This window comes from Trachurus japonicus, chromosome 4 (genome assembly GCF_045865225.1).
Source record: "Trachurus japonicus isolate A0001 chromosome 4, Traja_1.0".
Lineage (NCBI taxonomy): Eukaryota > Metazoa > Chordata > Actinopteri > Carangiformes > Carangidae > Trachurus > Trachurus japonicus.
The window spans coordinates 10,294,573-10,322,210 of NC_140910.1; the positions used below are offsets into that span (position 1 = coordinate 10,294,573).

At 40.3% G+C, this 27,638-nt stretch overlaps 1 protein-coding gene across 2 annotated transcripts in view; it reads left to right on the top strand.

Annotated features, from left to right (window-relative positions):
* Positions 1 to 27,638, top strand: part of LOC146988456 (uncharacterized) — a 92,055-nt gene that overhangs the window by 19,115 nt on the left and 45,302 nt on the right. For both annotated transcript variants that reach the window (XR_015035698.1, XM_085773816.1), the window contains exons 6-8: positions 850 to 988; positions 7,089 to 7,154; positions 13,830 to 13,953. Coding sequence is in view for 1 of the 2 variants with exons in the window: in XM_085773816.1 (XP_085629942.1) it covers positions 850 to 988; positions 7,089 to 7,154; positions 13,830 to 13,953 (329 nt within the window). In the remaining variant the exon portion in view is untranslated. The remainder of the gene's footprint in view (positions 1 to 849; positions 989 to 7,088; positions 7,155 to 13,829; positions 13,954 to 27,638) is intronic.

Sequence of the window (27,638 nt, forward strand, 5' to 3'; positions counted from 1 at the left end):
CATGACACAAACAAAGGGAAAGTTGAGCTGAAAAAGCACAAAGTGAAATAAATATTAAATCTTTCGTCCAGCAGAGTCCACCGGTATAAACAAGCCATCATTATTTAATCAAATCAGACTAAAACACCTCTTAACCATAAAAACTGCATGTGCATGCTGTGCAGTTGTTGGTGTAAAGGACTGGCATGTTTTTTTATTTAAACTTGAGCACTGGCACAGATGGTGGTGGTAGTAGTGTTTGTGTGTCAGTGCTCTGTTCTTATATAATGAACCGCTGCTTTGCCATTAATATAACATGCTTGTTTGTCATTAATTTAAGATGCTCATTTTGACTATCATGTTTAATAATGTACACTATGCCAGGACCACTTATATCAAAGTTATTACACCACAAACAAGCAGTACAATTGTAATTGGCTACATGGCCCCACTCTGGAAGTTGAATGGGAGCTGAAACTAAAAGGAGAAGCAACAGTTCCCCTGGGTTTGTGGTAGAACATGGTTCCAGTCCAGATGAGTCAGTTGAAATAATCTTAAAAAGGACAACACAATGCAATTAATAGTTTAAGCAGGATGTGAAATAATGAAATACGTGGTGGAGCTAAGGTGAGTGCCTTATCTTCTGATAGAACATTTAATCAAACTCTATTAGGACCTTATCCCATCTATCGTTACTGGCTCTTGGTCTCTGTAAATTTCTCCTTTGTCTTTTTAATGATTTTGTACTTGTGAAATACCCCCTACAAAGCCTTCAAAAAATCTTGAGAAGAACTAACCATGAACACTCTCCAGATGGTAAGAATTCAGTGAACTGACCATCTTGTCCATTTGTCTGTCTGGGTTGTTCAGATTCAGGTCTACTGCAGTCAGATGCAGTTGCTCTGCACAACCAAGAAGAAGGCCTGCATCCCAATCTTCATCTGCTTGGCTTCATCTTCCTCTCACGGCCCATGAGCCATGCCTTCAACTGCATCCTCCTCTTCCAGTTGTAAGTTACCTTGAGGTTGATCTTCGCAGAATTTTAATGTTTTTTTTGTTTGTTTGTTTAACTACACAGGAACAGTGCACATTAGTTATTATTACTGTAAATGTGCCAGTATTAGCTAAGTAGCTGGTTTTCAACTGTAGGTGAAAGGTGTTAACTACCAGCTACATTACATCAGGGTATCCGCGGGGTCTTGAAAAGTATTAAAAGGTGATAAATCAATTTTGGGAAAATTAAGACCCTTAAAAAGTATTAAAAAGTTTTTTCACGACTTTATAAAGTCTTAAATATTGAAGGTATTTTTTTCTGAATTAGCTGTCCAAGAGTTTGAGTTGTAAAAAACATTGCGGAAGTGTGTGAATTTAAAAAACAAAGATGAACCGGTTCATCTTTGTTTTTTAAAGAGTTGAGCAATGTTTTTTTTGATAAACTTTGCCTTTGATTTATTATCGCAGCCTTTTTTAAATTCTGTTCTGTCATAGTGGTCTATAGTCTTTATCACAAACTAAAACTGTTCAGCTAAAAGTGTCACTGATGTAAATGGTTACAGCTTGAAGCGGCTGTGAGGTATTAAAAAATATTGAGAAGGTCTTGAAAAAGTCTTAAAAAGGTATTAAAATTAACTTCAAGATTCCTGTATATACCCTGTACATACTGTAGTGCCCTGCGCAGGCCTACAATCTGAGCCCTAGCCCAGCCCAGCCCAGCCCAGCCCAGCCCAGCCCAGCCCAGCCCAGCCCAGCCCGGCCCGGCCCAGCCCGGCCCGACAGGGTTTCAGAATTCTCAGGTCCAACCCGAATCAAGCCCGACTTTTTTTTTTTTTTAAACCTCCCCTCCCATAACAACCTGTGGGCTGTGAATGTTGCAGACATTAAAATAGTTAAATTGGATGTTCCAGCATGGTGTTAAACTATATTCATTATATTTTGATTGAAATGATTAAGTTAAATATGGATTTATTTAATTATTTAAATGACCAAGTGAGTGTGATGCAGCTGCAGCAGCACACGAACAAACCCGGTCGGCTCATCTTCAATGGTTGTGATGAGTTTAAACCTACTCCAGTACTGAGCCTTTCTCCTGGTGTTGTCCATTGTCTGTTCGCCGTCTCTAATCTTTTTTATTTTTGTTGTCCATGTTTGTGTTGGGACGCGGGAGTGGGATTGGTGTAATGTGAGTGACAGTGATGTGTGTGCAGCGGGGAGGGAGGGGGCAGAGCGGCTTGCTGCGTTCAAGTGTCACCGTTTAAATTGTTTTAAGTTTGAAACAAAAAAAAACATCTTCCATATTGGCAGGTTTAAAAGCCCAGCCTCTGTCCGAGTTAATGATGTGATAATTGGTGCTTTCAGGCCCCTCGGGCTTGGGGCTCCAGTGCAGGGCTCTAATTACATGATATTTCACTAAAATAATACTACCTGAAAGCACACACATCACTAAAATAGTTTTATGTATATAGAAACACATAGGCACACAGCAAATAGAGACATAACATAAGGGTGTAGCAATCAACACAGCAATCATGCAACAATAAGTATGCCACATGAAGGTAATACAACAAACAAACATTTAAGCAAGCAATAATAACACTGAATGTATGAGGCAGTACTGTATGTGTGTGAGTGTGTATTTTTTCCTTGTTACTTTTATCCCATAAGCTGGTTTCCCTTTGAATTGTGCATTTTTCCTTTCACAAAAACAGCTTATCACAATTAGCTCCCAACAATATGTTCAAACCTTTACACCTGTCATATTCAGTACATCTCTGCATTATCACCAAATAATTAAAGAGCAGTTCCCAGCCTTTAAATTAGCGGCATCAGGGGTTTAGTGGCATTCACACAAAACTATCAGAATATTAGTCAAAGCTGACAATCATCATTGCAAGGGATCAGTGTCTAAATAAAGATTGTACAAATGCATTTAGATGATACCGGTATATGTAAATCAAAAATATGAACTATGAGGGGATACTGTGTGTGCGAAGCCAAGTTACATTGACCACTGACAGAAAAGTGCTGTTTAAAAGGCAAACTTGGGGTGGTGTTTAGCTCAGTTAGCAGAGCACCCGCCCCATGTGTTGAGGCTATAGTCCTCACTGCAGGCGGCCCCGGTTCAAGTCCCGCGTCGAGTGGCCCTATCCTGCGTGTCATTCCCCCCCTCTCTGCCTCCCATTTCCTGTCTCTCTCAGCTGTCCTATCCATTAAAGATCCAAAACATTTACTTAAAAAAGGCAAACTTAAAAGCACACTTGCAAACTCATCCTGAATTTAAATAACTTATCACATTGTCCTCAAGTGACCACAAAGTAATTTAATGCAAATTTTCAGTGTCAAGTAAAAACCATTGTCCAGTCTTGACTGCCTCTCCCTCATGAATTTCTCTTTAATGTCTTTGACACAAGAACTAATTAAGCTACTTACACAGAATATAAGGTACAGTGATACAGTATGTTATATATGAAGAGGTGCCCCCCCCCCCTCTTAATTATAAGATATTAATTAATATGAAAGCTACCGAATATTCATGATAGTGTCTGAAGTTAACGAGAATATGTTCTCTTAGTCTTGACATACTGTCACTCTGTATTATAATTAGTTTGATGTTGTGATGTTTACATTTTAAAGGTCCTGTGAATAGTTATGACTTGTTGATGATTGTAACAGCTTCACAGACTGATATCATTATAGGCTAAGGTTAAAAAAAAGGACTCCTGACCTCAATCCCATTCAATAAAAACAATAAATTATCCTAACATGCCTACTGCAACAATGTCAAGAACTCATTTCAGGGTCAGTGTCCTGGACCAGGATAACTAGCCAGAACTGAACAAGGGCAGCAGACTTGTGTACAAACTGTCCTTGAGGTTCAGACTTTATATCATTGGCTTCTGCTGCACAGTCTTGAGATATTGAGAGTTACAAGCTGGAGCCAAATACGGATAAAATATGATCAGTCCTGCAGCATCTGCAGTCCACTGACTTTTTGTAGGTGACCAGCCAGTTTTCACAGTTTTCTGGCCTTTAGTTGAATTTGACAGCTGCTAAATGAAACAGTGTTTTAATGTCCTAAATCTAGAGATCACTGAGGTGTATGAAGATGTATGCTAAAGAATACTCAATGCAATCACTTACAAACAGAAAAATACTACCTTTTTTCGTAAACTATAAACCCCAGTTTCAAACACACACACCATATCATATTACCTGTTATAAACTTAAAGGGATGTCTGATTTCTGTAATGGAGAACTGTTTATTTTTCTGTTTCTTATCAGTTTCTCCAATCGCTTCTAACTAATGGTCTATCTGCACCACTCAGTAAAAATAATGGTCTGGAAAAATCATTGTATAGGCTCATTTTTATTGTTTATTTGAGAAAAACACTGATGCATCACCCAAAAACATGCTTCAGTTAAGGTTAGGATTGACTGCTGCCACTGGGAATATTCACTTATCTGCCATGCTACATGCTGCATAGTAATCTGTTTGAATGGAGTGCTTGCAGCACTGACACGACGCTGTGTTGATTTGTGTGTGTATTTTGATGTGTGTGCGTGTCCATATAGGCACAGGGCGCCCTCAGCGTCGCTGGTAGAATGTCTTGTTATCAGAGTGTGAGCAGCTCTGTAACACCTGGCCAATCGATAATTCCCTCATTGTGTTCAAGGAGGCTTAGTGGTCGATCAATGCCAAGTCTCGACCTCACACACACACACACGAACACAGACACATACAGCACACAAAACATGACCTGCATCTTTTAACCTTGGTGCACTGTGGTCTTTATGTTATGCCCTACATGGTGTTTAACACACACATAAGAACACTGTAATACGTGGAAAGATGCAAATATACACAGCATGCACTCAAATACACAGGCAGGTACAGGCACTTCTTTGAAGTGTCTGCAAAAGTTCACAGTGATAAATCATTTTTCAAATAAACTTTGGCAAAATAGCTACTGTATATGGAAGACAAATGACTTCACATATAATAAATACAGTAGGTAGATTGGTTGATAGGATAAATAGATAGGTGTAAACACTTTATTAGATACACCATCATTTAAAAGTCCCCCCCGCTGCTCTCAACACAGTCTCAGTTTGTGAATTTCACAGTGATCCATGTTGGCATTACAGCATGATATTTCTCACATCATGTGTCAGCTGCACATTCATACTGCCAATCTCCTATCATATCTCCCCGCATCAATCTACCACATCCCAGAGGTTTGGATTCAGTCCACTGTCTCGTGTTCTTTAGACCAGTTATCCTGCTGGAAGTTTTTAATGTTGTAGCCACATGGTCAGCAACAGTACTAGTGTGGGATTCAAACGATTTATTTACTGAGTATCAGGATTAGGAAGTGTGATGTATCTAACGGAAACCATTTTCTGAATACATACATAACAGTATTGAAAGAGGCATAAAATGTGACAAAACAATGCCTTTGTAGGGTCTCAGAGAGAGAGAAAAAAATCTTCCATGTTGCCATTTTGCTGAAGTTTTATTTATTTTCATGTGCAGTGGGTTTCAAAAGTCTGAGGCTCCTTTCTTATTCACTTAAATGGTCTCAGGCTTTTGGACTTTACTCTGTGTTCATTGAAGGGAGATAAGTTCTCAACCGCATCCTCAATCTCCAAAGAGCTGATGCTCTTTCACCAAATCTAACAGTGTAACCATCATTTATTGTAAATGGATTCACCATGGCTCTAAAGGTTAACGGCAAATCAACACATCAATTGCACTGGTCTTTTACCCATTTGTGTCATGTTTGGATAGATAGGAATTCACTTCAAAGCCTCTACATTTAGAGGTCAAGTGGAGGACATTGGATTTGCCACAAGTGTGTGTCAAGTTAACTGACTCACACTGTTATTCCTCTGCTATAAATTAGAAAGAAAAAGAAACATGTTTTACTTACTGACATGTGACAGAAGAATGTGTTATTCACAAGCAGTAATGTGTGCATATGAGTTTATACAGTACTAGATCCAGTGTTCCTCCAGTAAATGGCCTAGCTGTACACTGTCACACATCATCCTGATGCTGAATTATAGGTTTTACAACATGTTACACTGGAGAGATCACAGAGTCATTAGATGGTAAAATCTGTGTGCTGATTGTGTGTTGATGTGTGAATTGCAGCTCATTTAGAGGTTTCATGTATATGGGAGAGTAGGAATCAGAGTTTCTATTCAGATATGCAGAAACTGCGTGCCTAATCCCTGATGATCTAAGTTAACTTTATAATATCTCTATTTATTTTGCATGAAAGAGATCCTGCCTTTGCATCTTGAGTTTGAATCATCTTACTGCAGCTTTGACATCACTGCCTTTCTGTTCTTTTGCTCTGCATCTTTGGCAAGTTGAAAATAAGAAAATGTGGCTCAGACTGCCGTAGATGAGAGGACGAGCCTGCATGAAAGTTCTTAAATTTGTTGGAAATTCCTTTTAAGATTTGAAAGAGGAGATTTTTGAAAGCGTGGGTGTAACTCAGCTCTCCAAAATAACACTTTGCTGTCTAGAGAACCCACTAATGGATTTGCACTCTCAACAAGCAACTGCTGAGAGATTATAGAGGCTTAAATTTATAAGGAAAGGAACAGATGTTGAGCTACAAAAGCCTGTCTTGTCATTCTCCTCGGATTGAAGCCTACAGTAAAAACCACTAATTTCTAATGTTTAGCAGCAACCAGCTCCTTATATGAATTTCTTACTTGCATGTGTGTGATTGAGTCTACGAGCTGCAAAAGTATATGATATATACAACTAAGCCCTCAAAGGAAACTTTTGTTCTGAGCAAATATAAGACAGATAAATTGTAGAGGATCCAGGCGACTCACTTCAGACAAGAAATTATTTTAAAATGAAATCTCTCGGCTGTCCATAGCCTCAGGCGCCGCAGTCAGGCAACATCCTAATGTTTTATACAACGTAGGAGGTGCTTGTTCAACTTTTGACATTATCTGTGTCAGAAGTAACCAGGGCAGTAGATGACGGCCAGTCACTGTCTTATACAGTACCTAACAACGTCTTTCCCCCTTGTTCTTTGCCTCTCTCTTCTTCTTTCATCTGTCTCATCTCTCATTCTGTCTTTCTCCAGTATATCTATTGGAATCAGCTATGTCCTGGCTGGCAGTGAGGCCTTTGCTGCTCTTCTTAATGTGAGGTAAGTCTTCAACATACACTAAACAAGTGTAGACTAAATGAAAGTTGTTCAATATGTGATCGCAGTGGAACCATTGTTTTTCTGGATATCCTCAGTGACTTAAAATTACACAGCCAGGATGTGAATCCTCTCCATAAAATCCATTTAGGTTCAGCTTTCAGTATTTGTTAATTAGCTTAAGTTTTTGTTAGGATTTGGGACATTTCAATTTATGACACTGGTGATGCAGCAACATCATTTCATGCGAGCAAAACTCACCACTCTGACTTGTTGAACTGCAACAATACACCATCCACTCGTTGTGGAGTGATGTTAAGGACCACTGCATCTTTTTCCTCTTCAGTTGGGAAGAGCATCTGTGAGAGAGCACATGAAACAGACCGACCAAATGTTTCTGACACCATGAATCACAAATACAAACCTTACAGTCATGTCACTGACAACCTAACAGTAAAAAAGGAAATTCAACTTACATAAAGTTACACAATAATTTAGGCTATAATCACCTTCAGCTTTCTCAAGCTATGTTGTTGATTTTTACTATTTATATTTTTCCATTTACCAGAGGGTCAGGTTTTCATTATTTGTATCTTTCTTCGTTGAGCTTCCTCTTTCAGTAATGAATCAACCATACACCAAACAGGAAATAAAAATAATAATAATAATAATAAATTTATTTGTAGAGCACTTTCAATCAAAGTGCTTTACAGAGGTTAAAAACAATCAGGAGCACAATCAGTTACATTAAAAACATTAGAAACAATCGCAATAGAAATAAGAACAATTTAGACAAAACAATACATACAAATTAAGAATAGTAAACAACAGAGAAGAGATGTGTTTTCAGTTTTGATTTGAAGACATCAACAGAGCATGCCAGTCTAATGTCTTGTGGAAGACTATTCCAAAGTACTGGCGCGTGGAAAGAAAAGGCCCGCTCCCCGAAACCTTTCTTATTAACCTTCGGGACGCTAAGAAGGCCGGTCCCCTGGGAACGTAGGGAGCATGCAGGCTCATAAAGAACAACCAAGTCAGTTAGGTAGGCAGGTGCAAAACCGTTCACTATTTTGTATGTGAGTAACAGTACCTTAAAGTCAGCTCTGGCTTGCACCGGGAGCCAGTGGAGGGAGGCCAGCACAGGACTAATGTGCTCGTATTTGGATGAACCAGTCAGAATACGAGCGAAAAAATATAATAGAAAAATAATGTTCTAACATGTTAAAAAATATATGGCTTAAAAATTGTTGCTTGTATCCAGCTTCTCATATCAGATGTAAAGAAAGAGTCATTATTGACTAAATCGCCTGTCTACCACATCAGCCTGATCAGCTCCTCTTTCATTTCTCAAAAAGCAAAAAGTTGCAAGTGACTTGTCAGTTCAGAGGAGTTTTGCTCAAGGCTACATGACTTTACAATAAAATTTTTTTTTCTTAAACCTGATTTTTTGACAAAAAAACAGACAAAAACAAACTGATGCAACCCTGAAAGATAATAGCTGCCCACCAGAGTGGGAGGCTCAGAAAACATTTCATCAACCCACGGCATTCCTTTCTGATTAAAGCAAGCAGACACATACAGTACAGCAGTGATTTCCTGAGGCAAAACTATTCCATTATTAGATGGTGAGGATTCATGTATTTTTTACCATCACCAAGGACGTTACATTATCACTCATGTTTGATTTTGTTTTTTTAATTGTCTGATGGATTATGCACAAAGGACTGAACCAATTTGCAACAAATGTGGTGGAGAGATGGGGAGTGGGACAGGGAAGAAACTATTCAAATACAGAGCAGATCCAATTAAATGGGCAGATCCAGGAATCACTGTCCTTATCATATCATATCTGCGATGTCGGGCATTGGGCATTTTTCAATATGTCTGTCAATCAGTTGCACCTATGTCTTGTTACATGCTGCCTTTGTGTGTATTTAGCTTCATCTTACCGAACAGACAGACACACTGAAATGACAGAATATGACATTATACACTAGCATATCTGGGCTTTTTCAAAATCTAACAAAATTTGATGTGAAGAGCACTGCCGCTACTCATTTTCATCCATACACATTTTATCTATATTGAAATGTGTTATTGTATTTGTACACAGAGGCTCAAATCCAATCTTCCCAATGGAAATTGTAATTATATAGATGCTACAGTTAATTACCAAAAGACTGCAAGAGTTTCGATCGCTCACACTGACCAACCCATCATCTAAGGAGCTGGGCAGTGAGTTGATGACATGGAGGTCAGTCTCTCACAGCAGGGTGGTCCTCACATTCCATCTTTCTTTATTTATTTATTTTATTTCACATCTCTGAATACGCATATGAAAATTTCCAAATGGACTATTTTATCTTAATGGTCAGATTCCTGCTTTGACAAACCATCAAAAGTTTACAGCCATAGAGCGAATGTTGTTTCATCCCTGAGTCTGGTTCAGAATCGCATGCTGTTGCTGATATTTGGTGTGAAATAAATCTAGGATACTTGGCTGTCTCAGGTCCACACATCACATACAGTATGTGATGTACTGATGAATCATCGATAAAACTGGCTGAGCGAGATTTGATCTGAACTTACAGGTAGATATAGGTGAACTCTGAGTTTGAACAGTTGGGCTGCAAGCGATGAAGTTGATGAGCACAAGTACAGAGTAGATGCTGGTTGTCTGTCTGTGAGCCTGTTTTCTTCAGTAAAGACTCGGCTCTTCTTGCCTTCATGTGTGGCTGTATTTGCATTTGATAATAAACCTTTTGAACTCCTGTTTTTTCGGGCCTTGCACATGAAATTGGCACCCATGAAGCTTAAAGGCTATTCCAACGTGTTTCGCCATATTGCATATGTACACTGTGAGTTTGCCTTTAAGATTAAGAAATGAATAAATTCTGTCTGCGATTTGTCTGAGGTCTATGTGCTTTATCTTCAACATTATCTGAGTGCAGCTGTTTTACTCTTATGTGTGCACAGCTGAAGTTATACTTTCCAGACAAGGTCATAGTTGGTTTGATCTATTTTGTGTAAAATGTTTTCATCTACTGCAGTGTGCAGCCCCTCTCATGCTTTGGCCATAAAGAACCTGACTATACAGAATCTCCTGGTCTTCTTTTTAGACTTGGTTACCATGGTAGTTTCCTCCTAAACCTACTCATCTCTTTCGTTGCAGGGCAACCTGCTTTTACATGTCTTGTGAGCTTTCAGTAGCAGCTGGTGGAGCGTCTCTGTCCTCATCTCAGTCTCAGACCCCAAAGCAAAACTATAGAACAAAAAACAACTAGCTTCAAAAAGTCCTCCATATGTGTGGTGGTGGTGGTTTTACTGCCACTAACTTGCTTGAAAAAAGCAACCTGAAAAGGTCTGGCAGAATCACAACCAAAGACTTACAGATGGCTCAGTTGTTTTTGAACAGGATAACACAACTGAAATTGTACTGGAATGATTTTTAAGATTTGATAATAATAATAAGCCTGTATGCCCGACCATTTGGTTCCTCTGGTTACACTGGTCTGGGGCAGTGCAGCAATGTAAGTCCCAGTTAAAACAAAGGTGTCACATTTTCATGCTGTGTGTTTTTAGTTGGTGTGATGATGTTAGTCACTGGTAAGTTTACACTGTGAACCTGCACTGCATCAAGTCCCAGTTATCTAACATAACATAACTTATTAGTTTTGCTGCCAATGCTGTCACTTTTCAGATTATTACTCTGGATTTGATAGCATTTCTTTTTTTTGGAAATATCAAAAATCCCCATAACGCTGTACATAAAAAGACTACTACTGTTTTTTTAACTAAACAGTGCACTATCATTACAGGTGCTGCTGCCAAACTTTGTCAGTACACTTCAGTAACTGAAGCACCTCCCCACCCTCAGACACACAAACACATACACACCTACTGTTTCCCTCATCCAAGCCTATAATTACCTTTATCGGTTATCAGGACTAATTTACTTTGCCATGGCCCAGTAAATGCTTAACCCAAATAATATTATTCACACACTGCAGGTCGGTGGGACCACTGACATGGCTGGGTGCTTCATTATCGGCCTGCTCAGTGCCAGGGGAGATTCTGCGATGCGTTGTGGGAGTGGGAGGCAGGGTTACTGGAGTGAAAAAAACCTTGGGCAGCCTCTTTTGGATAAACCACCTTATTCTGCCTCCCCAGGGGCAGCAATCAATAGGTTACTGCAGGTCTCTGCACAAAAACTCTCCTCTCAGTCCCACTGCTGGAGAATAGTAGGTGTCTTGAAAACTAACCCCATTGAGTGCTGCAAGGTTTAAGGCATTACTGAGATTCAGTCTCAACCCGAGGAACAGATTATTGTGTCTTTATAATCTTTCAGTGGAATTGTAGCTTCTAAAACTGCTCATTTTCTGTCTTGCTCAAAAGTTAAGGGATTAAAACATTTTAACCATTACATTTCAGTCAAATCTCATGTGTTTGATTAAAAGGAATAGAAGATCACCCTTGTTCCTACTTCTTGTGAAAATTTTGCCCCTAAGGATTAATACAGTTCACATAATTAGCCAGTTGACCACTACATTGATGTGACCATTATTTTTTAAATTCAGTTAAGTAAGAAAAGTGTTCCTCATGGAAACTGAAAATGTTAAAACTGAATGATATTAATAAGCACATTATGACCAAGTTCACAATATTTTGTGTATATAAAAATGTCGATGAAACCTTAAACAATGTAACACAGTGGATATGGTTTGTAAGGTCACACAAGTTTGGCCATTAGTCATGTCATGGCAGCATCTAAACGTCAGACATAGAAGTGTGATGATTCGACCATGGAACAGACTTGCAAGAACAGTACAGTAGCTCACTGGAAAGATCTTTAATTGGGACATGGACAATTCTGGATTTATTGAGAGGAAATCTTTATTTTGTGTGATTGATTCCATTTTTTAAATAATATTTATGATGTGCAACACAAACGGTTCCTGATGTACAAAGAGAAATGCAATATCAGTGTCAGACCAAAAGATTGTCTCATGAAAACAGCTTAAGTAGAGAGCCGTATGTGAAACAGTTCTAGTTACATATCAGTCATCTACATTGTTCTGTCAGGTATGTTGGCTATGAAATCAGGCATGTTTACTGGCCCTGAAGAGAAAAGACATTGATGGTTGTTTGACTCTAGTGAAACTGAGCCCATTTTGTGTTATTTCTCGTGATCTGATGATTTAAGTTTGTTCTTGTTAAATGTCTCTAATTTCTTTTAAGTTTTTCTGGATGAACAATTGTTTTCATCTTTGGAAGAGAATGCATTGTGCTTCTTCTTGCAGGACAGGACACAAGGTTCTTTATTAGTAATGTAATATATTAAGTTACATCCACGTGTGATAAATTGCCACTGCAGCAGCATCCATTGGTGCCCATGAGGGGTGGGCACTTGAATCGGCATGCAAAAGCCAATATACATCCACACATGAGCTGCCTGCAAACTAGCAATGTACAGTAATTCTACACTATTGTATATTGACCCTGAGTGCACTTTTGTATGTCTCATTTTGCACTGTGCCTTGATTCATGAAGTTAGGCCACTTGAAATTCAACAATAATCGGTTAGAAATGGAAACAGATGTACCCGTGTTGGTCACAGTGAAATCATAGCAAAATATAAATGCATGACGCAATAAATTTTAATTCAAACACATTTGATTTTCATGCCAATCCAGTTTGTTGGCATAAAGTCATTAATATCAAAATCTCAGATTAACCTATAACAAAAGTGAAAGTATGTCCTCCTGTATGTTACAATATTGAATAGATATTTGATCATTTGGGGAGACAGAGCATAGTGGAGTAGTATAGTAGAGAGTATATGTATTAAATATTCTCCAATAAATATGCTTCATAGGCTATACAGTGCATTATTCAGGTTTAGGTATAACTCTTGAATAAATAATGTTATTTTGTTGTGTTTAGTTTATTTATTGAATAGAGAGCACTTTAACATTGTCCCAGTACAAAGCATGAAACTTATTTTCAATTCTTGTCCCTCTTTTGGCTTCACAGTATAATTGATAAAGAGCACTGTGTTCTGTGTGTTAACAAAAATTACAGTTACAACAGTTTGGTTCCTTTGGGGGGCATTTTCCAGGGCTGTTATCTATCTTCTCCTTTGGTTTTAACAATCTTCTGTAGAACTTTTGAATTATTTAATCCAGGGTTCATCTGTAAAACCTGCACATCTGTGCTCCACAGTGACCATAAAACATTAAATGAAACAGTATATAAACCTAATGGCTCAAAAAGGAACAATACAAATTGGATCTCATTACATCTTTCAAGGTCCAATACTATAGTGGTTAATCAATTAAATACAATAAGTCAGTGAACATTTTCTGAAGCTAAAAGTAAAAGTAAAAGTAAAATTATAAAAAATATATAAATTATATAACAGTTTTTTGGTCAAAGTACTGTAACTCTAACTGATTTTATCCAATGTTGTTGTTGACATGACTTTTTAAAAATATTTCTCAATCATTAAGATTGGTATGTATTGTTTTTAAATGATTTTTAATATAATATTTGTGTTTTATTTTTGAATGTATTTCCATGCCTTTGTCTGAATGGTGGCATGTCTATCATGACAGAGCAGATATCTAGTTTACATAAATAAATGAAGGCATTCATTGGCTGTCTGTGTTTTCTCCACAGTCACATCTATGTGATCCCAGCCTTCACCTGGACTCTCACTCTCGCTATCTTACTGGCCCACACAGTCATCCAGCCAATCACTTCCCTGCTCACCCTACTGAAAGGAACCCTGCTCATTGTTACGGTAATCACATTATTTTTCTTGCATTTGCCCGTGTAATTGTTTTGCATCCGCATTGATGAATCAGATAGTTTCCAGAAGGAGAGCAGTATGGGTTTTTATGTCTCCACCTCTGCGACAGCTGTGGCCAGAGGCAGATTCAGGTTGTCACTCAGTCCCGTTCTCATGGATACAATGTATCTAAAACATCCAGAGGAAGTTTCATCACATCTCAGTCCACTTGGACCTCAGGATGAACTGATTAAAATTAGATGGACAAAGGTTTGACATTTTAATGTACTGCAAAAACTCCTCTGGTTACAATTCAACATTATCAAATCAAGGGGATATTATTATAGGCCATATTACCTGTAACTTGACTGTATAATGGGCAAGATGTCCATAGTTGGCCCTGAGATAGACTGGAGACCTGGTCAGAGTGTACCCTGTCCTTGCCCTGTATAAACTGGGATTGGCTGTAGGTCCCTCTTCCGCTCTGCACAGATAAGCAGTAGAGATGATTGATGGATGGAGAGATAAATCATGATCTGAGTACCGATGATGCAAATTTGATACATTTGATACATTTCCTACAAATAGTTTCAGTTTCAACTTATAGTGAACATAAACTGCACCCTCATCAGAGCATCAGTCTGCTGAAGGAGATGTTTTCCTGGTTTAATGAACTGATCTGGCAGATTAGACAGATGGTGCATTTCACCATTATTAATTAAACTTTCCATATGTTGAGTTGATTGAAGCTGTGTGGTGCTCACTTTATCAAATGCGTGTACATCCTATATTCGATGAATCCCATGATAGTCCGAGCAAATAGAGATGTATTGCCACCCCTCCATAATTAAAGAGGAATCTATCAGAGATGTGTTCTTGCTTTGACAGCTTTTCTCTTTTTGCTATTATGGAGCCAACACCCCATAATGATGACTATTAAAACTGTTAGGGAGATGATGTATCACTATACATCTCTGTTCTATATATTTCATTTGTTAAAAAACAAATGCGATGTGACCTGACCTCTGTCTGAGTCTTGCACCCATCTGAATTAAAATGCTAAGGTTTTATCATATGCTTTCCTCTTTATGGCGAAGAGTGCATCAATACAGACCGCAAAAACAAGGGAATGGAGAGGTGTTGATCTGTAGTACGAATAAAACATGGAAAGAGAGGAGGAGAGGTAGAGAGATACAGTTGACATTAAACTTTTATTGCAGTTGCTACTGTAGACTACTGAGAAAACAATAACATTCTCAATATCACATTTTTTCTTCTCTTTCCTCCATAAAACAAGTTTGACTTGTCCAATTCCTTGTTTGTGCATTTTGTATTTCCATCACAGTATTTAGAGTGAGTTAAGACATGCTGGATATTACAAACAAAATGCCAAATTTATTTAACAGAACATTAATTTAACACTAGAACCGCCAACATTCTAATCCCCCTTAAAACGCCACAGCGGTCTCCCAGACCGTCACGTGTAATTACATTGTTTCCAGTCGCAAACAGTTCTGTAAGTGGAAAAAATAATATTTAATTTTTAGTAGTGTTAGTCCTTCTTCATATTATGTTGTGTTGGGGTCTTGATTAGATGTGGTTGGGGGGTTAGACTGAGTGATGTTACAGCACCGCTTGTTGCACCTACAGCACACACTTCTGCCTACAGCTGAAAGTGACGCATCTGGACACGTGTGCTGCTCTCATGTCAAGAGTCGATGTCGCTGTTCACTGGATTTTTATTTTTTCTAGGTCAGTTTGTTATCAGCTCCAGTGTTTTACAGTTGTTCTACCTGGATATTACGTAGTTTAGGCTCCACGCCCACAGAAACCCGTTATTACCGGACTGGACAGCAGCCGAGATAATTAGGCTATTATTACGTTATAATTCAAAAATCATTATAAACGAGAGTGAGTAGGCTATATATATGGCGCTTTATATCTAACACAAACTAATCATTATCTAGTCTGTCCTGAGCCCACAAAATAAAGTTTGTGAAATGTCTGTCAGTCTGTGTAACGGAGCTCCGCGCACCTCCGTTACATCTGCACGGAGCACACGTGTGCAGCTGACAGATGCAGCTTACAATTTCCTCATCACTACCTGAGCCACCAACCGATCCCCCCTCCCTCACGTCCCGATGAGTCTCCTGGACATATCCTGTATTCTCTGATTTTCCTTTTTCTTTTCTAACCGGCCCGTTTCAGTTATTGCCCGTAGCTACACCCGGTGTCTCGTTCGTTCTCTCTCTCTCTCTCTCTCTCTCTCTCTCTCTCTCTCTCTCTCTCTCTCTCGTCATATAAAAATAAATATAGCCACATAGGAAAACAATAAGTGAAAAAAGAAGCGCAACAATGGCAAAATGGAAACATTGTAATAATTGCTGTGTGATCACAGCTGGACACAGCGGCCTAATAACTTCCGTTTGCTGGCGGTCCGAGGTATAATTGCTCAGAAATCGAGTGTGTTTCATTTTAATAAGTTGTAAGCTTCAGAAACCATCAAACACATATATTTAGGAAAAGTCACGGACTGGAAGACCTGTAGGTTTAATGTAAACAAAGTAATTTATATAAGAAAAACACAAACGGTCTGTGAGACCGTCTTGGCGGTTCTAGTGTTAAAAGATCAATTTGAGCTATATAAAATATTTTATTTCAAATATTGTGTGTTTTTTCTAAGAGAAAGTGTTTGGTTCCAATACAAAGTCACTCTAGTGTCCAGTTTGCCCTTAAAGGGATAGTTCACCCAAAATTGAAATTTCACTCATTATCTACTCACCCTCATGTTGACTAAGGGTTGGGAGAAATTTCAGAGTTATCTGTGGCTTCTCTAAGTTACAGGGGGTTTCGGCGTAGCAGTGCATGTCCATATAACGGTTGCAAATGGATACCAACTGTCTTCGTAACAAAAAGACACGCCAAAAAACATCCAAATACCTCCATGCTGCTCGTATGTAATGTCCGTCTTGTATTGAAGCCCCGAAATGCGAAATTGTCCCGAAAAAAATTAAATAAGTTTATATTTCAAGCTTGTTTTATAGCGGAAGCTTCTCGAAGCTCGTCTTCCTGGTTCGTCAAATTTGGACGAACTGGGAAGAGGACGGACCCTGGTTCGTCCAAATTTGACGAGCCGGGAAGAGGAGCTTTGAATTAGTGAAATTTCAATTTTGGGTGAACTATCCCTTTAAGAAATAGAGAAACGCTGCTTAGAGGATGTATTACAGTATGTCACCTTGTATAGGAAACACAACAATAGCTAAGTAAGTAAATCAATTCTGTTAGATGTGTAGTGTAAACTTTCAAATTACTCACTTGAAGCCAATATCACCTACAGTATATTAACAAGCACTATAATTTCAGTCTGTCCAATGAACCTACAGTATGGCGCACGTCTTACTGTCAGACATGTTGCCTTGATGAGTCTTGATGACACCCGTGAGGTACAAGACTTGAATTGCTAATAACCAGTAGGCTGTAGTAAAGCAGCATTTTTGAATGAAGCTTTGACCAAGCATCTTGGTGCAGTCGGACTAATGATGCCTGCGCTCTGTGCTGTTTCACCTGTCCTCACAACCCCCCCCCCCACACACACACACACACACACACACCTTACAGCACCACTGAAGTCACGAACATTTGGACAAACACAAAAAAGAAAGTACAAGAATTTTTCGGGACCGAGAGTTGGCATGACATTTGGCAGAGGCAGCTGCCTCACAATTCTCTGTGCTTGAAAAAACCCAGAGTCTTCCCTCCATCATTGACAAAAAAAAACAGTGTTGACTCACTGTGCAGTCAAAAGGGGTTTTGTGTTCACTGTGGAAATGATTTTATACAGTAGTCATCCACAAGACTTGTGCTTCTTATTGTACAAACTCATTTGCTACTTTCTTCTAAAACAGCTGATTTTGGCAAACAAATTCCCTACAACTGTTTAACTTTTAAAGCCACATTATTATAATCTTCACTTTCATGGCCAATTCATTACTTCTCACATTGACAGACAACTCTCTCTCACTTTCTCATATTTTACTTCGAAGCTCTGAGCCACTATGAGCTCCTCTGATCATGAACCAACATTGTAAAAAAAGAAAAGCACATACAGGTGTCTGAGTGAGGAACATTTGGAAACATTAAGAAGCCAAATGTTGGCTTACTTTTGAACCTCTAAAACTTGGGCATTGTGTAGCTCCCACTCAGTTCTTACTATATTACTAATGACTCAAAGTAAAGTTAATACTTGGCAGTTTAATGTAGCATCTATTATTTCATTTCAAATTGAATCTGCTGAAGCGTAGAGCCTGAAGAATGAAAAAAAGGATAACTGTCCAGTATACAGCTGGGACTGTAGTGATTTATTGTAGAATCTCTCCCTCTTTTTATTTTGTTAAAAAAATAATAAAAGTGTTCCAAGTTCCTCAGTCACCTTCACACTTTATGTGCTTTTCTACTTTGTCTTTATTCACTGCCTAAAGTGTATTTCCCTCTGCCTTTTTGATGGACTTCATGTTGCCATGGTAGCTGTGCATGTGCTCACTGAGAAAATGGATGGAAGTAGCAATGTACACTTGTCGCCTCATGCAGATGTTGTGGTACTTATTGAGTGCCCACTGTGTGTGTGATGGTTTGGGGCCTTTCCAGGTCAGCGCATGCTAACGTCAGGGAATGTCAGCAGCTCAGCGGGAGCTCTTGAAGGAAAGGGTTAGGTCTAGAGGCCTGTGGCAGAATACATTCAACACCATTACATCCCACAAGGTTGCACTGACTCCAAAGCTTACACCTACTGATGGCAAGTGGAAAAAACAAAGATGTAGTCAGATGTAGGCCAATACTTTTATTTAACACACACCACATTTAAACATTTCTTTACCTCCATACTAATAAATGTAGCTCCCCTCAACAGTGCTGCCACTGTCAAACCACCACCAACCACGTGAAATCAGTATAAAAGATAAAAAAGAAAATGAAATGAAAAAAATAATGAAAAATTCATTATATCAGTGTCAATTATTATATCCAATATTCTTTTTCACCAAATATACAGAGAGGCAACACGCAGGTACACACAGCGTTACTCACATGACCACCACATATATAATACGCTAGTATCATCTGAAGCTATTTATGCAAGTGACATTTTGAAAACCAGTGTAATTATTCATGGACACAATGTGTGACTCAACTTTCTTTGCAGTTACCCCATGCTTGTTTAATATGCGTTTTCCAAAGCCAATTAAGGCAGTAGTTTACAAAATGCACATTTTGTGCCACTATCAAACTTCCTTTTTAAGTGGTCATGCATGCAAAGTTAAATATAGTTCAAAAACATGTAAACTGCCTGGAAACTGCAGTTCTGTTTTCCTTACTCTTCATCAAATAATCTTCAATCATCCTGAATCACCTACATCTTAGATCCAGATGTATAACTTCTTCATTATTGGCCAGATCTGACCAAGTTTCACTTTATGATTAAATGCACAGTGACTTTTCAAAATTGCTATCAGTCACTCATGGGAGATGGTAAAACATCTTAATTGTGTGTTGAGTTCCATTTCTAAATTCTTGTAGCTCTACTGTTGTGTTACTGCAACTTTCAATTTTCCTGAAACATTACTCCCAAACTTATGAAGAAAATGTTTCTGTCACTACAGGAAGTGCTTGTGTAATGGTTTAAATATGCTGTTAAAACTAAAACAAGGGTTCAAAAACTCACATGGTTTTACTAAAAACAGTAAAAGGGAAGAATGGTATTATAATGATTTAATTCATTAAAGTACATGATTAAATCAGTAATGATGAAGGTTTAAGAAAAGTGGATTAAGGTTAAATTCCAGATGATATGTTGATCGAGTGATCCATTATCTACTGTTTTGGTCTGTGAGACAGGCGAGCATAGAGTGACAAGTTAGAGTGACAAGTTAAAAGGGTGTAAAACACAAGTAATTATCTATTTTATTTTAGAAAAGCTCTCTTAATATTATTTATGTTGTTTCTCAAGTGTTTCATCTTATAAGTTGTGTTTCTGAAAGCTAATCCTAAAAGCACCTCGGGTGTTCGGGGTTCGATTGCTTTTGCCTGAGCTGAAACGGTAGGGGGGAAGGACGGTGTTTCGCTCGTCCATTATTACACTGGACGTGACTGACGATACACCGTGTCTGTGTGTATTCATTATTATTCCCCTTTACAGGTAAGAAACGTAAACAAAAGCAGCTGTAACATGTGTTTAAATGTTTTATGTGTCACGAAATATGAGTAGAGAGTATATAAACGGAGTTTGAAGTCACTTTTGAGAACTATTTAGTTTCGTTTATGTCAATGCTAATTCCACCGTAGTTTCTTGCTAGCTACGTCGTGCCGTGTAGACGACGTTGGTTCAGAGGTACAGTTATGTTGTTTATTTACAACGTCAGACATTTAATGTGAATATGTTAATGATAAACGTGTTGCACCGTTATTCTTTTCTGTTTATGAGTGAATGAATGATAGTAACTTCCATTTTGCAGAATGTAGGTTTGGTTGTGAATATTCCACATGATAAAATGTGAGATACTTTCGTTTATATTTGTACAGAAGCAGATGTAAAAGTGAGTGAATATTATCACACGAGTTGCTGTGTATTGAAAATACAGTTAGTCAATTCTGATTTAATACACTGTGGAGATATATTTTATATTTCCAACGCAATGCTTTATTTCTTTTACTGAACTATATATTGACAGAACAGGTGCTTAAACAGTTTTGGTTTATTAACAATGTACAATGCTGTGAAGAAGGTTGTGAACTATTGAAAATACATTATTACACTGGACGTGACTGACGATACACCGTGTCTGTGTGTATTCATTATTATTCCCCTTTACAGGGGCGTAACATTTTCTGGAGGCACCGCTGGGATTGGGTGAGACGAGGTACGACTTCTGCCAGCCACGGACGTCGCCAGCTCTCATTCAGTCCCCTTCAACTTACCCAGGCCAGCAGCATCCATTGGCTTGTACGGTGGTGGTTTAACGTCTACAACAAGAGCACAAGCAATCTGAGGTGAACTTCAAGCACCAGGAGCGCTATTGCTGATGTTTAGCACGCAAATTACTACTGCTACAGAGCATCGAGTTGCTGCCGCAAGGAAAATGGAGTCAATTGAGATAGAGACATTGCAGTTGGAAATACTTGAACTTTTGTGTACACTGCCAGCAGACAATTTAAAGAAAGTATGTGACTTCCTTGGTATTGCTGGAGAAAAATCAGAGCATGTAGCAGGAAAGAACAGAGCATCATTAATCACATTGATAAGTAATCACCTGCAAAGAGAAGAATTACAAGAACTCGAAGATATGGGAATATCAGAGCTTCTCTTCGCAAAAGACAAGGTAATTGAGCTCCATGCTGAAGTAGCTTTGACTGAGCACTTAGCTAAGCTTCAAGCAAAAACAGATGAAAATAAAGATGGACAAGACAAGACACAGGTCACTACACCACAAGAAAGCAGACCTCCACAGTTAGAGCCACTGCCTTTTACAGGGAGTAGTTATAGCGGAAGTGAACACAAGTCTCAGGTCACCGCAGTCATCCACACTGCGCCAGTCTCAGGTGCAGGTCCAGGTCAGGCTCCTCCCCCCTGGCACAAAGAGTTTAAAATTTCAGGACAGATCGGAGAACCAGGACAAAAAGATCGCCTCACATTTTCCAGCCTAGCACGACAGTTTGAGCATGGCCTCCTAAAGGGCTTTCCTGAGACTGAGATTGTTGATGCCGTCATAAGGGCCATTGTTCCAGGAATGCAGTTACGCAGTTACTTAGAGGGGAAAAGTGACCTCAGACTACCAACACTTAGGAGGATTCTCCGTTGTCATTACCAAGAAAAGAGCGCCACAGAATTATACAAACAGTTGTCATCAGAAGTTCAGGGCACAAAAGAGACACCTCAAAACTTTCTCATCCGTGCTCTAGATCTAAGGCAGAAGATTCTGTTCGCCTCACAAGAGTCAGAGTCAGGACTAAGATATGATCCAGTGCTAGTACAGAACATGTTTCTTCACTCAGTGATGACTGGCTTGCAGAATGATAACATCAAACGAGATCTACAGCCATATCTTGAACAAGCTACTGTTTCTGATGAACTCCTGTTTGAAAAACTGAATACAGCATGTGCTTATGAAAGTGAAAGGCAAGACAAGAGGAAAATGACAACACCACAGCGACCTGTAGCCGTTCACTCTGCTCAGTCTGACCACAGCCCTGCAGAAAAAAAGGAGAAAACAAGTCAGCCGAGTCACAGTAAGAATCAAATTGATATTCTTTCAGAACTGCAGGAAATGAAAGCTAGCATGTCTCTCTTAAAGGACCTTAAAGCTGAAGTGGCTTCCATCAAAGAGTCAATGCAGCAGCCGTCTTATCCACCGAGGCAGCACCCGGATCCAGCTTTCCCACCAGATTGCACTCCTCATCAGCTAGCACCAGTCCACCATGGCCTGCCACAGAGACACTGGGCTGCTCCTGCCCCTGCAGCACAACATGGTTATCCTCAGCTCAACCAAAGGTTCGCCAGCCAACGCCCTCTCCCCACACCTCCACCACGTCGTAGAAGGAGATGTTATGCTTGCGAGCAGGAGAATCAAGAAGACTGCAGACACTGCTTCAGATGCGGCAGTAATGAACATTTCGCCGCCGGCTGCAGAATGGGCAGATCAGGTAATTTCAGAGGGAGTGCTTTAAACGGGCCAGGGTTACCCCAGCGGGGCAGGGAGTGACCACATCATCAACAGCGCCCCAACTTTGCGTACACTGTGGTGCACATGGAAGAAACGTGAGGCTGAGGCAATGTTCAGCATGTAAAGGTGTGTTATACTGTTCCAAAGCATGTCAACATGAACACTGGATGGCCCACAGAAATAAATGTTCAACAACCTCATGTAAAACAGTCAGAGCCACAACACGAAAAAGAAAACACATTAAAGTTGCTCCTCTAGTTGGAAATAAATACCTCATTGACTGCCATCTCCAAGACCAGCAGGTTAGAGCTTTGTGGGACTCTGGATCACAAGTGACTGTGGTGAGTGAACGCTGGAAAACAGAACATTTATCACATGTAACACTGAGAGACATTTCTGAGATCATTGATGCTAATGACACTTTAAATCTTGTTGCTGCTAATGGTGAAGACATGCCATACGTCGGATGGATAGAGGTGACATTCAGATTAGCTGCAGAAGGAGTCCCCACAACAGAGGTCGTCGTTCCCACCCTGGTGATTAAAGGTGACGGTCTTGCACGACCTATTATTGGCTCAAATGTTATTGGACTGATTGTTGATACTGAGCTACAGCAGAGTAACGCCACTGATAAACAGCAGCTAATTAAAACTGTCCAAGCAGCTTTTCCTGGCTTTGAGATGGATCATGCTGAAGTTTTTGTGGAGCAAGTTACAGCTGAGCAGCGATCACATGAATATGTTGTCAAGACGACCAGAGAGCGAGTACATGTCCCCAAACACACATCTGTAAAAGTAGACTGCCGTGTTTTGACAGCACCTTCACAAGTTGAGACAACACTGATGTTTGAGCCTAGTGTTGACCCACAGTGGCCAGAGGGACTTGAATTCACCGATACTCTTGTGACACTGGAAAAAGGGGCAAAACCATTCATAATTGTGGATGTGCAAAACCCAACAGACCATGACGGCGTGCTCACCGGCAGAACTGTTATTGGGACAGTGCAGCAAGTTCAAGCAGTTTATCCACCGACCATCTTCGAGCGATCCTGCGCCTCTCCTCCAGTAACAGTGAGTAATGTGACAGTAAGAAATGAACAAACCTGTTGTGGTGAGTGGGATCCCCCAGTCGATGTGAACCATCTCAGTTCATCTGAAAAAGAAATTGTTAAACAAATGTTAAGAGAAGAGTCAGGTTCTTTCTCTAATTCTGATGATGACATTGGCTGTATTGAGAATTTGCGGCTTTCCATCTCACTGAAAGACACTGAGCCTGTGGCTAAAACTTACATCTCTGTGCCAAAACCACTTTACCAGGAGATGAAGAGCTACTTACATGACCTCATCACACAAGGTTGGGTGCGCAAATCAAACTCACCTTATGCATCCCCCGTTGTGTGCGTTCGTAAAAAGGATGGAAGCTTACGCTTGTGTATAGATTACCGTGAGTTAAACCACAAGACTGTACCAGACCGTCAGCCCATTCCACGCGTGCAGGACATTATGGACGGCTTAGGGGGGCACTCATGGTTTTCGCTTTTAGATCAGGGGAAAGCCTACCATCAGGGCTTCATGGCAGAAGAGAGCCGCCCCCTCACTGCTTTCGTGACCCCCTGGGGTTTGTACGAATGGATCCGAATCCCCTTCGGCTTGATGAATGCGCCGGCTGCCTTCCAGCGGTGCATGGAAGAGTGTCTGGAAGGGATTCGAGATCAGATTTGTATTCCATACCTCGATGATATTCTTGTGTTCAGTCAGTCGTTTGAAAGTCATGTTGAAAATGTCAGAACTGTGCTGAGAAGATTAAGAGAATATGGCATAAAGTTGAAGCCGGCCAAATGTGAGATGTTTCGTCGAGAGGTTCGCTATCTTGGGCGTGTTGTTTCATCAGAGGGAAGTAAAATTGACCCTGCTGACACCATAGCTGTCAGAGCTTTAAAAGACAAGCAGCCAACCACAGTGGGAGAATTACGAGCCATCATGGGTCTCCTCAGTTATTATCGTCAGTACATTCGTAATTTTTCTCAAATAGCAGCCCCTCTGTACGACCTCTTGAGAGCCCCTGCTGATGCACAAAAGACTGACAAACATAAAACAAAAATGAGACAGATGAAAAGGAGACACAGTGGAGCGTCCTCCAACCAGCCCATTGTATGGACAGGAAAACATCAACACTTGCTTGAGGAACTTTTGGATCATCTCGTGGAGCCGCCAATACTTGCTTTTCCTGATTTCAGTAAACCCTTTGTTTTACACACAGACGCGTCCAACCTGGGCCTGGGGGCCGTCTTATACCAGCAACAGGAAGGAAAAATGCGAGTAATTGCATACGCATCCCGGACTCTCACAGTATCCGAGAAGAATTACCATCTACATTCCGGAAAACTGGAGTTCCTGGCCCTAAAATGGGCCGTGTGTGAAAAATTCAGGGACTATTTGATCGGCTCATCATGCACAGTGTATACGGATAATAATCCGCTCACTTATGTTTTGTCCACAGCAAAGCTAAACGCAACTGGATGCAGATGGGTTGCTGAATTAGCGGATTTCCACCTCACCATACGATACCGGCCAGGAAAGGAAAATGTCGATGCCGACAGTCTTTCGAGGATGCCAGTAGACATCGACACCATGTTGAAAGACTGCACTGAGGAATTGTCATCTCGGTCAGTACAAGCAGTAGTACAGTCAGTTGAGGACCCAAGTCCAAGTTCAGTGTGGTCCATGGCTCTGTCTGCTCAGTCAAATGACATCACAAAGTCAAAACATCAGCCTCTCTTGCCTGCAGAGATTTGTCAAGCTCAGAAGGAAGATAAGAATATCGGCCCAGTGATTGAGTGTCGTCAGTTAAATACAAGACCTGATAACAAACAGTTAAAATCATTCAGTGCACAAAGTAAAAGACTGATGCGTGAATGGGAAAAACTCACCTTAGATGATGATGGCATCCTGCGTCGAAAAACAGCCACACGAACACAGCTTGTTCTGCCAGAAAAGTACAAGACAACTGTTTTGAAAGAACTACATGATGACATGGGGCACCAAGGAGTCGACCGCACCACTTCATTGGTAAGAGAGCGCTTCTTTTGGCCTCATATGCAGCAGGACATTGAACATTATGTGGCTCGAAGCTGTTCGTGTTTGAAACAAAAGAAACCCAGCCGAGAGATTAGAGCACCACTAACCAACATTGTCACAACCCAGCCCTTTGAATTAGTCTCCATTGACTTTTTGCATCTTGATAAGTGTTCAGGTGGTTATGAATATGTATTGGTTATCATTGATCATTTCTCAAGATTCGCCCAAGCTTATGCCACCACCTCTAAGTCGGCAAAAACAGTAGCGGACAAGCTTTTCAATGATTATGCATTAAAGTTTGGCTTTCCTCAGCGCATCCATCATGATCAGGGAGGTGAATTTCAAAACCAGCTCCTCTCACAACTGAAGCAGACTTCTGGAGTGCTAGGCTCACGAACAACGCCATACCACCCTGAAGGAAACGGCCAAGTAGAGCGTTTCAACCGAACACTCATACAGATGCTCAGAACACTGACAGAGAGAGAGAAATCGAACTGGAAGGACTCATTGAACAAGTTGATTTTTGCATACAACTGTACAAAGTGTGAAGTCACAGGCTTTTCTCCCTTTTATCTCCTTTTTGGGAGGACTCCAAGACTGCCTGTCGACATCCTCTTCCGTCTGACACCAGAAACAGGTACACCTGACCACAGAGAGTACATGCGAAAGTGGCGTGAAGGGATGCAGGAAGCCTATGAAATAACAAAGAACAGTGCAAGAAAATCAGCTGAACGAGGAAAAAGAAACCATGATCGCAAAGTAAGGAGCTCAGAGCTGGAACCAGGAGACCGCGTCCTTGTTAGAAACTTGACCCCAAGAGGAGGGACTGGCAAACTACGCAGTCATTGGGAAGAAATCATTCACAAGGTCGTTCGCCGAGTAAACAAAGATGCTCCAGTTTATGAAGTTGTACCGGAACAAGGAAAGGGGCGAGATAGCAGGATATTACATCGCAATCTCTTACTTCCGTGTGACCATCTGCCTTTGGAAGTTCCCCTAAAAGTTGCCAGATCACGGAGGAAAAGCCTGAAACAGACAGATGAAGGAAAAATCAGTACTCAGACTCAGCAAGAGGATGACAGTGATGAGGATTCAGAGGATGACTGGCTCTATTACCTACCTCAACAGCCTCTCCAGGATGCACAACCACAGGCAGGTAATCAAGAGGAATATGTTGGCCAGGCAGCAGACTCTGAACCGGCAAGAGCACATCACAAGCAAGGAGAACAACAACAAAGACTGACACAGCTGGAAGAGGATCCAGGTGAGATTGAGTTGCTGGACAGAGATGAGGCTCCAGAGGAACCGGAAATTCTTGGAGACAACCCTGCATCGCCACCTCTGTCGCCTCCACCACGTGACAATCACAGTGAGAGTGAACAAGTACAAGAGCGGCCAAGGAGAGAAAGGCGACCACCAAAGCTATTCACCTATAATGAGTTTGGTAATCCAGTTTGCTACAGTGTGGGACCTCCAGCCAGATCCACATATGGGTTTAACCCCATGCAGCACTACAGAATCCACCAACCAAGGACCATGTGGCCAGATTCTGTACAGTATCCCACATACCAGCCTGTGTCGTTACATGGGTAACTACAGACATTTTATGGACTGTCTTACATGCACACATCACATACACTCATGGACTTTTGAGAAAGCTGAGTGCCAACATACACACACACCTCATACACTCATGGACTTTTGTGAAAGCGGAGTGTCACCACACATATACACATCTCATACGCTCATGGACTTTTGTGAAAGCAGAGTGACAATATATACCAACACACACATGATGGACTGTTGAAGCAGCTTGATCTGCCACACATCACACTCAAGGACTTTTGGGCGGTCAAGTGCCTACATAAGAACTGTGAGAATATTTTGATTGTATATGCACCTGCCTTAA